Here is a 9,588-nt window from a genome sequence, read left to right on the forward strand (position 1 = left end):
TCCCATTATTAAAGCCTGTAGATATGGTCAGTCCATTTGATATAATAGAATTTTGTAAATCTTCTAGAATCCAAATTTCACCAGCGGGATATCTGAAATTGAATCCTAAAGAACTTGATAGGCTTGTTAAATTTGTTAAAGGAAATAATGCTTCTACACAAATTGGCTCAACTCAGTAGTCAATCAACCTTGCTTCGATACCACAAAACCAAGAGTCAACACACACAGTCAGTCCTGAAATTTCACCTGATATTATTGGTAATCAAACTGATGAAATGATTCTTGTTTTTGAACCTAAACCCGACCCTTTTTATGTATCTCTGTTCATAAATGGACATAGATTGAATAATTGTATTATTGATTTTGGTGCCTTAGACAATATTGAGCCATTTGTTGTAGCTAAGGCCTTAGGGTTATCTTTAACAAGAACCTTTGGAAGATGTTAGTCCATGCATTCCAAACAAATTCCTCTTGTAGGACAAATTAAAGATGCAGAAGTGACTCTTGTTCTACATCCTGATAAACGTGTTAGGTTAACTATTTTAATAGCTGATATACCAGCAAGTTATGACATGCCACTTAGTCTGGCCTTTTGCAAAGACCTAGGTGGTGAAATTAAGATGGACTGGTCCCAAGCCACCATTCCTATTGGGAAAAGACAAGTTATTTTGCAACCAGAACCAAAGTCTAAGTTTACTATTTTCCCAACAGATGATCCGAAAGCACAAATTTTGTATCAAGAATGTGACTTTGGTAACTATATGATTCTGTCTGACAATGAGGTTATAGCTTTAGGTCACCAATCACAAAGAGTAATGAACTTTGGAATATGAAGTTTGATGGTAGTTGTTCAACATCTGGTTTAGGGGCAGGGGTTGTTTTCATTCCTCCTTCTGGATGGCTTATCCCATTTTCCTTTAAGTTACAATTTATGAATACAAATAATACAGCCGAGTATGAGGCTTTGTTGTTGGGGCTGTCTAAAGCAAAGAAATTAGGAATTAAGCTGCTACGAGTTAAAGGGAATGCAGAGTTGTTTGTGAAGCAAGTCAAGGGGTTATTTAGCGTTAAGAATGAGAGATTGAGGCAGTACAGGAATAGGGTATGGGATGAGATTGAAAGGTTTGAAGCATTCTTTATTGAAGCTGTTCCTAGAGAACAAAATGCTAAAGCTGATTCTCTATCAGTTTCGGCTTCTCTTCTGATTCCACACCTAGAATTTGCAGATGATACTTATCGAGTGGAATTGATTTATCAACCAAGTGTGTCTGATAATGCAATATTTTGGCAAGGTGTTTGAAAATTATTAGCACATAAAGAATTTCCTACAATGTGCAAAGATGTTTACAACTACTTTCTTTGAAGGTTCAACCTCAGACTGTGGATAGTTTTCACCGGATTTAAAACAAGAAGCAAATGAAGAGATACTGCAGTTAAAGGGAAATAGAATTCCTAAAGGTTTGGTTTCTTTAGAATGTCTTTTTTATCATCATGACACCTTAAGTCAAAGGAAGGATGAGAAGGTTCCTGTAGCATAGGATACAGGAGGATATGAAAGAATCAACATTGGAATAGAGGAAGATCCTAAGTATATTAACCTAGGAAAATGTTGCATGTTAGAAGAAAAATAGGGATTCATAAGTCTCTTAATGGAGTTTTGAGATGTGTTTGCCTGGTGTGATGACGATCTTAAAAACTTTAGTGATGGACATTTTCAACATCATATTCCTTTAAAGCCTGGAGTGAGTCCTTTTAGACAGAAGTTAAGCGGTTTCAACCCCAAAATTGCGGAGGCTGTCTTTAGAGAGGTGGATAGGATGCTGAAAGCAAGGATTATTTATCCTATTCATCATTCTACCTAGATTGCAAATATAGTCCCTATTCGTAAGAAAAATGGAGAAATAAGTGTATGTGTAGATTTCATAAATTTGAATCAGGCCAGTTTGACGGATAATCATCCTTTACCCTCAATGGATCATATTTTGCAGACAATCTCGGGCTCAGAAATGATGTCTATGTTAGATGGCTTTTCTAGTTACAATCAGATAAGTGTTCAAAAATAGGATCAGCATAAAACAACCTTTATTACTCCTTGGGGTACCTTTGCATACAACAGAATGCCTTTTGGTCTGATCAATGCTGGAGACCCCTTTCAGAGAGCCATGGACTTGTCTTTTGGTCATTTGAAAGATAATATAATAGTTGTATATCTTGATGATTTAATGGTATTTTCAAAAGGGTGAAAAGTTCACTTAAGAGACTTAAAACTGGTACTACAAAGATGTCGGGAGCATGAAGTGTCTTCAAACCCTAAGAAATCAGATTTTGGTGTCACCGAAGGTAAATTAATAGGTCACATTGTCTCAAATGAAGGTGTCAAAGTAGAGCCTGAAAGGGTAAGGGTGATTCAGCAGCTGAGTTTGCCATCTAACAAGAATGTAGTCAGATCTTTCTTTGGGCAGGTAAACTTTTTAAGGAGGTTTCTTCCAGATTTTGTAGAGACCACCCGATATATTGTAAACGTAATGAGTGAAAAAATAGTGGTCAAATGGAATGAAGAGGGAAAGAAAGCCTTTGAAGCAAATAAGGAAGCTATAGCACATGCTCCTACCCTTGTTAATCCTGATTTTAAGAAAGATTTCATTATTTATTGTTATGCTTCCAAACATACCATGTCAGGAATATTGCTTCAAAAAAATGAAGAAGCTGAAGAATTCCACATAGCATTCATGAGTGTGCCATTGAAAAAGCATGAATTAAAATATTTGCTAATAGAAAAGTAGGCATTTGTTGTTGTGAAGGCTATAAAGCAGTTTAGGTATTATATTCTTCATTCCCATGTAGTAGTATATGTGCCTCACTCTGCAGTTAAAAGTGTTCTAAGATAGCATGATATTGGAATGAATAATAGAGCCTCATGGGTTTCTAAAATTTAGGAATTTGACTTAGATATAAAGCTAACCAAATTTGTAAGAGGACAGGGTCTATGTAAGTTACTTGCAGAAAATGAACATGAGAATAATAAGGAATTGCCCTTAGTTCTGTTTGTTGGACTACAAGATACTTGGTTTGTAGATGTTGCCTATTATTTGACTTATGGAGATTTTTCGGTGCATTTATCTCCGAGAGAAAGGTGAAACCTAAGATTGAAGGCTGCCAAGTATGTCATTTTTGATGATGTACAATACAAAAAAGGGTTGGACGGAACTTTCTTATGCTGTGTAGATAAGCCACTCAAAGAATCGTTGTTGAAAGCTTTTCATGATGAAGCTTGTGGCGGTCATTTTTGATCAATAGTAACTTCCTATAAGATCCTGAGGAATTGTTATTATTGGCCAAGTATGTTCAAAGATGCTTATGCTTCGGTAGCTAAATGTGAAAAATGAAAAATGTTCACCGGAAAGCCTCAACTTGCAGCATTGCCTCTCAGACCTATTATTATTGATGAACCATTTAAACAGTGGGGTTTAGATTTCATAGGGCCATTGTCACCTACATTTAGTGCAGGACACACTCATATTCTGACTGCTACTGATTATTTCATGAAATGGGTTGAACCTATTCTAGTAAGAAAGACTACATCAGAGGTTGTCTGTAATTTTTTAAAGGAAAATATTTTGGTTCGTTTTGGTGTTCCCCACAAACTTGTGGCTAATGATGCAACTAATTTCTCCTCAACTAAAATTTCTATGTTTTGCTATGATTATGCGATTTCACTTGCTCATTCCTTAGATTATTACGTACAGGGTAATGGCCAAGCGGAATCAAGTAATAAAAACCTAATAGACATTTTGAAGAAATTAGTTAGCGAAAATTTTAGAGATTGGTATAAAAAGTTATATGAAGCTCTCTGGGTAGACCGTACCACTCCAAAGAGAGCAATTGGCATGTCACCTTTCAAGTTATTCTATGGTGTTGGAGCTCAGGTATCACTTCCTCTGTAACTTGCGGCTTCAAAGTTACAAACAGTAATAGAGGATATGCATTTTCAGGATTCTCTAGAGAGGAGAATTATGCATTTAATGAAAATTGAAGAAGAAAGAGAGAAATTGGTTGATTGGATTACAGACCATCAGATGAGAATCAAGAAAATATTTGACAGGAGAGCCAGACAATGGAAATTCATGTTAGGTGATCAGGTTTTACTTTGGGACGGTCAAAAAGCACCAAAAGGAGCCCACAGAAAATTTGAATATCTTTGGAAGGGGTTGTTCGACATACATGAGGTAAACGGACCAAATTCATTTTTACTTGCATACCCAGATGGCACCATTCTTCCCCTGACCTATAATGGGTAGGATTTGAAATTGTATAAATTGTAAGCAGGAATCCCCTACATGTCTTGTATATAAAGTTTTGTTGTGAGTAGTCGTAGGTTCAATTTGTTGAGGTTTAGATCTTTTCCTTCTGAGTCTTATTTTGTGAAACTAGAGATTTTGGGTTCATACCTCAGTCCATTACCATCCCAGTCCCCAGTCAGAGCCAATGTTAGTCTGCTCTTTTAATTTTTTCAACATCCAAATAAAGTTTTCGTTTTGTGGCCTTTCTTGAACTTGAACCTTGAACCTTTCAAAAAAAAGTGGTTCAAAGTTCAAAGTTCAAAGTCGCTTTATAAAGTAATGGTTGTGTTTAATAGGGCGTCAATAGACTTTGTCTTAATTGTCATTGAACTTGAACCTTTGAACCTTCTTTTTAGTGGTTCAAGGTTCAAGGTTCAAACATATTGTATTAAGTCTTTTGTGAGTCGCGTTCATAAAGTGTGAGTCCTTGTTTGGCTGAATGTTTTGCTCTCTAGTGTAGTATTCAACTTGAACCTCTGAACTTCTTTTCAGTGGTTTAGGGTTCAAGGTTCGAGGATAGATAATTTTGAAGACAAAGTAATAAAATATCGGCATTTAAAGGAATATTTTGGATTTGAATGATGAACCTCTAAGGAAATGAATGATAATGACATCCGTACTAGAGATAATCATGTTGAGGAAAGATATGAAAGCAGAAGCCACGTAGGAATTAATAAGGTGTCAGGATCAAATCCTATCGGCACAATGGGAATGAATAATCTGATAGGCGAGAGTCATAAAGAGTCATGCAGTCGGCATTTCAGGTTATGTTATAAGTTTGTTTCTTTGAAAGTAAATTATTGGCCTCTGTTGTTTGATCAAATCATTCAGTAGGGAAGTAGCAGTGGCAGTAGTTTCTTTTCTCAGCTTTGTGTGAATTTTCGGTTCTACATGAAAGGTGAGCTCAAAGTTCTTCTTTCCTCCCTATTAAATTGCATAAATTGAAAAGTGTTGTTCAGTATTTCAGTTAGTTCAGTCCGTTCTTCTTGATGTGCACTTTTCATGTTTGTTGAGTAAAGATGAGACCAAAACCACCTCAGCTGGACCCAAAATCTGGTTTAGTCTATTCCCTGCTAGACATAGGAGACACCTTCCTGCCATCAGTGAATTTAGAGGAATTTCATGAAAAAACACGTGATACTGCCTATACCCCATTAATGTAGAAGATTCTAGACAGTGGGTTAATTGAAGTTGCAGCATTTCCCCCTGTCATATCATGTCCAGAGTTAGTTTTAGAATGTATGAGCAGATATGACCCTGTCGAGAGGTGTATTAGGGATGTAAAGGGGAAAAGTTTGCTAGTAATTAGTCGGTAGACCATTGCCACAGTAATGAGGATTCCTAAGAAAGAAGAGTATGAAGATTGGATGGTTTTCAAGTCACAAGGGTTGTTTTAAGAAGAAACAAAACAAAGGCCTATTACTGAAGTGTTATTGCTAGAAATTGGCTGTTGAAATTCCAAAAAGGAGGTTCTCAATTGCCCAACCCATAAACCTATGATCACATGATTCAAGAAGCAAGGGACATTATCATTCTCTTACATACAATGAGGGGAAATCAGATTGCCTATTACCAGGAGGATTGGATGTATTTCTTTGTTCAGGTTATCTTTGGTGAGAAAAGATATATAGACTGGGTCGAGTTGATTGTAGAGAGAATGCATGAGGGCTTAAGCTACTTTGGAAACAAGAATTTTTATATGTCTTCCTATCTTATATATTGCTTAGCTTTTACAAGACAATGGACAGGTTTATTCCATGAAGTTTTGTAGAATAATATGAAAATTTATGAGTACCATCCACATTTACAGCAACAAAGGGTAGCAGAGAATTATTATAAGGTTCAAAATATTTTCCTAGGCAAAAAAGTATTTGAATTGAGGGGAGATATGCATAAGAAATTGACTGAAGAAGCTATGTAGTTTATAAGTACATATGGCGGTGTCTATATTTAATTTTCTAGATTAACTTATCTGACGATTGGTGGCTTTGAAGGAGAACCCTATAAATTGCCGAGGTATGTCTTTGATAGATAGGTGCTAATGGAAGTAAGTAGATAGCTTCCTTATATAGAAAGAAATACAGAGAAAAGTATCAAACAGGAGTATCTTTCCGTATTGAACTAACACATCACACTTGCAATACTGTTTCAGATGCCTTAAACCTAGAGTTAGAGTTCAAACAGTTCAATTTCAAACTGTATATTCCTTGCACTAACTTTGATATTAAAGGTTTTGCAATGGCTCATCTTACAATTAGTGAACATTTTCAACGTATGTCGAGTCTAGAAGATTTCTAGATAAACTGTGAGGATGAGTATGAGGTTCGGAGAAGAGCCCACCTAAGATTCACTTTACGACAAGTAAGAGAGTATTGCCTAGAAATGAACACTGCAGATATTGAGGAAGATGGCAAAGATTTAATTGATCCATAGTTTGTTCAAGATAAGAAGCCAGGGGTAATCTCAGAGATAGATTGGGAGAAAAATGAGGAGGAAGATATTCAGGATAGAACCCTCATGGTCATACGAAGAACAGAGAAATGGCTTAAGCAACAACGATTCATGCAAAGCCGACAGAAGGGTTCAACTTCATCCTCTAAGAGCCTAGTTTCTAATACATTTATTCAATCTTGTGATGCAGGTCAGTCTCACAAAAGGGATAGAGGTGAGTAGAAGAGTAGGGTATTACAAAGCAAAGGGCAATTGATTCGTATTAGAGTTACCCACTGTAAAACTAGGAGTAAAAGGACATCCTTTCCTCCAAACACAGTAGTGGTTGATCTTGAAATGGAGGCCCTTCAGGATAATCAAGGTTTAAAGCAACAAAATCTAGATGATGAGGAAACTAGGCGGCAAGCACAGGAAACCTTTCAGGTAGATTCTATCATGGTAATAAGAAATGAAGAAGATGTAGGAACTGATTTTGTAAAGACTCTAGTTTCCACAGGCCCAGTCTTGTTGGATAATATGCTTGGTAGCAAGGAGAGAAACATAGTCCCCGCATTCATTTTGATGGAAGATATGGTGAGTAAGTGCCTAAGAAAGACTTCCAAAGCCAAGAAATCAAAGACTATCAAAAATTGATTTTGATGTTGATAGTGGAGATTGGGTGGCAAAGATTGCACATCCATTGATAGATGCCATGATTGAAAATCCTACAGTAGAAGATTTTATCATTGAAAAAGTAAACATAGGGACTACTACTCATGCCACAGATGTTCTTCATCTCAAAGCTTCAACTAAGAAGATTATCACGAGGACTTGGAAAGATGAAAGGGACAAACATCGAATGAAGGAGATGTTGCGCAGAATGGTAGAGTACATTGAGGCCGTGAACAATCTAAATCCTCAACCATTGTTACAATTGCCTACATCATTTGATCCAAAGTCCCCGGTCAATCAGAAAACCTTGGAACAAATACATAAATGTAGACTGATAACAAAGACCATGATGGACTAGTTGGAGCAGATGCTGAAATCTAGCGCTGAGTATTTTGGGAACCTGAGTAAAGTTCATAATGGTGCAATACAAGTAATGAATTAATTGGAAACTGAAATAAGTAATTGGAAAGATGAAGAGGTAGAATGGGCAACAAGGACGACACAGATGTGAGAAGTACAGACTTACGGAGTTATGAAATTCCTAATTGAGAAACCAGTGCCAGGGTTGGATGATAGCATCTTGTATGTCTGCCAAAAAATATTGAATGGAGGAATTCGTTGATAAAATAGGCATAAGAAGAATTCACAAAATTGGCAGGCCAACTTGCAGAGTTAACCACTTCCATGCGAAATGAGCTCTTATGCATCAGAATTAAATGCCTAAAAAGCAACAGGACACTTGAGACCGTTGAAGTAATAACAGAATCTTTTGAGAAAAATATTAACTATGTGAAGGAGGCTAAGGGCTATATCTCAGATGACCTAACTACTATCACCAAAATTGAGTCGCTTCTCTTCCTATGCATTGGACATCTAGATAGCCACTCAGATAAAGTTGCACAGGTTCACAAGGAAAAGGAGGTATGGAAGCAGCGCATAGCACACGTGAGGCTTCCACATAAGCCTGTTATCCAGCACTTCATTATGGTGTATTCTGATTGGAAGAAAGAATCTATTTCTTGAAATTGTTTCCATGTTTTCTAGACAATAGGCTCTATTTTCTGGTTTCATTTGGTAAATTTTGTTGAACTTCATGGGATGGAAACTTAGTTTTTTCGTGTTTCCCACTTTACTGTAAGCCTTGCTGTGGCTATTTAAGGGATGAAAAAGACTCTGTTTGGTTCCGAAAGATTTTGGGGGGGAAAAAGGAATGCAATAGATAAAGATCTATTTTTCATGATGTTTTGAGAGAGAAGAGAATAGTTTTTATAAATAAAATTGTTGCAAGTTCTGTAGTATTAAATCTGTGAATTTAATTGATTTGGATGATAATCTCTGTGTGGATTTAGTTTGAATCTGGAGTTTGCTACTTTTCTTCTCATTATTTGTGAATGCATGTAGAATGATTTTTCCTAGAAAAACAAATGCTTGAAGTCTGCGAACTTCATGATAAAATTGGCATTGTTAATTGAGAATATATTCATTGTGTGCTGACAAGTGAATATAAATCTACCTTTAAGTACTTTTAGGTAAAATGTATGCAAATTAAATTACTATAATGAGAGCTGATTGAAAATCATTCTTTGTTGGGGAGCTGTACCCGTATGCAGAGGATAATTATTCCTAAAATTATCCAACTGTTAGTTGCCTTTGTCTTTTAATTAATGGGTATACATAGATTTAAGAATACAATGTATAAAAGACATATCAGTTAACTAACAGATTTTTGGCAACTCTGTTGGGGAGTCGAATAAGAGATCAGTAATAAAATCATAAGATGTACAGGGCTATCTTGTGATTAGCTTTAGAATTCATTCTGGTTAAATATTAGAGATATATTTTGTAGAAAGACTGGAGTCCATAAGGTATACGAGGTCCAAGAGGCGTGAAGGGGTTATTGATTCAATTTTTCATGAATTACAGAATTTGAGTTTTTCTACTTCATTTAGGTCACAAAGAAGAGGGAGAAGTAGACCTCCTAGTTTTTTTTCTCATATACCCATATCATCTACTTATCATGCACTGATATTGCATGGTGTTTCCCTTCCTACAGTTTTCAACCCTACACCTTTGAACATTATCCTACAAATGGCTGTGAATAATCCCTAGGGACCAACTGTAGGACCACTTGCTCTAAGAGCTAATT

General features: G+C 36.2%; 1 protein-coding gene across 1 annotated transcript; it reads left to right on the forward strand.

The window, feature by feature from the left end:
- Positions 1-3,389: 3,389 nt before the first annotated feature.
- Positions 3,390-3,944, forward strand: LOC131860086 (uncharacterized). Its single transcript, XM_059214453.1, has one exon. It carries the CDS (start codon positions 3,390-3,392, stop codon positions 3,942-3,944), a length of 555 nt encoding a protein of 184 aa, XP_059070436.1.
- The last annotated feature ends 5,644 nt before the right edge of the window (positions 3,945-9,588 follow it).

Source organism: Cryptomeria japonica, chromosome 11, assembly GCF_030272615.1.
Source record: "Cryptomeria japonica chromosome 11, Sugi_1.0, whole genome shotgun sequence".
Lineage (NCBI taxonomy): Eukaryota > Viridiplantae > Streptophyta > Pinopsida > Cupressales > Cupressaceae > Cryptomeria > Cryptomeria japonica.

Bases quoted from the DNA above. Each gene is read 5' to 3' on its own strand.
- LOC131860086 (XM_059214453.1), top strand. From the start codon at position 3,390: ATGTTCACCGGAAAGCCTCAACTTGCAGCATTGCCTCTCAGACCTATT.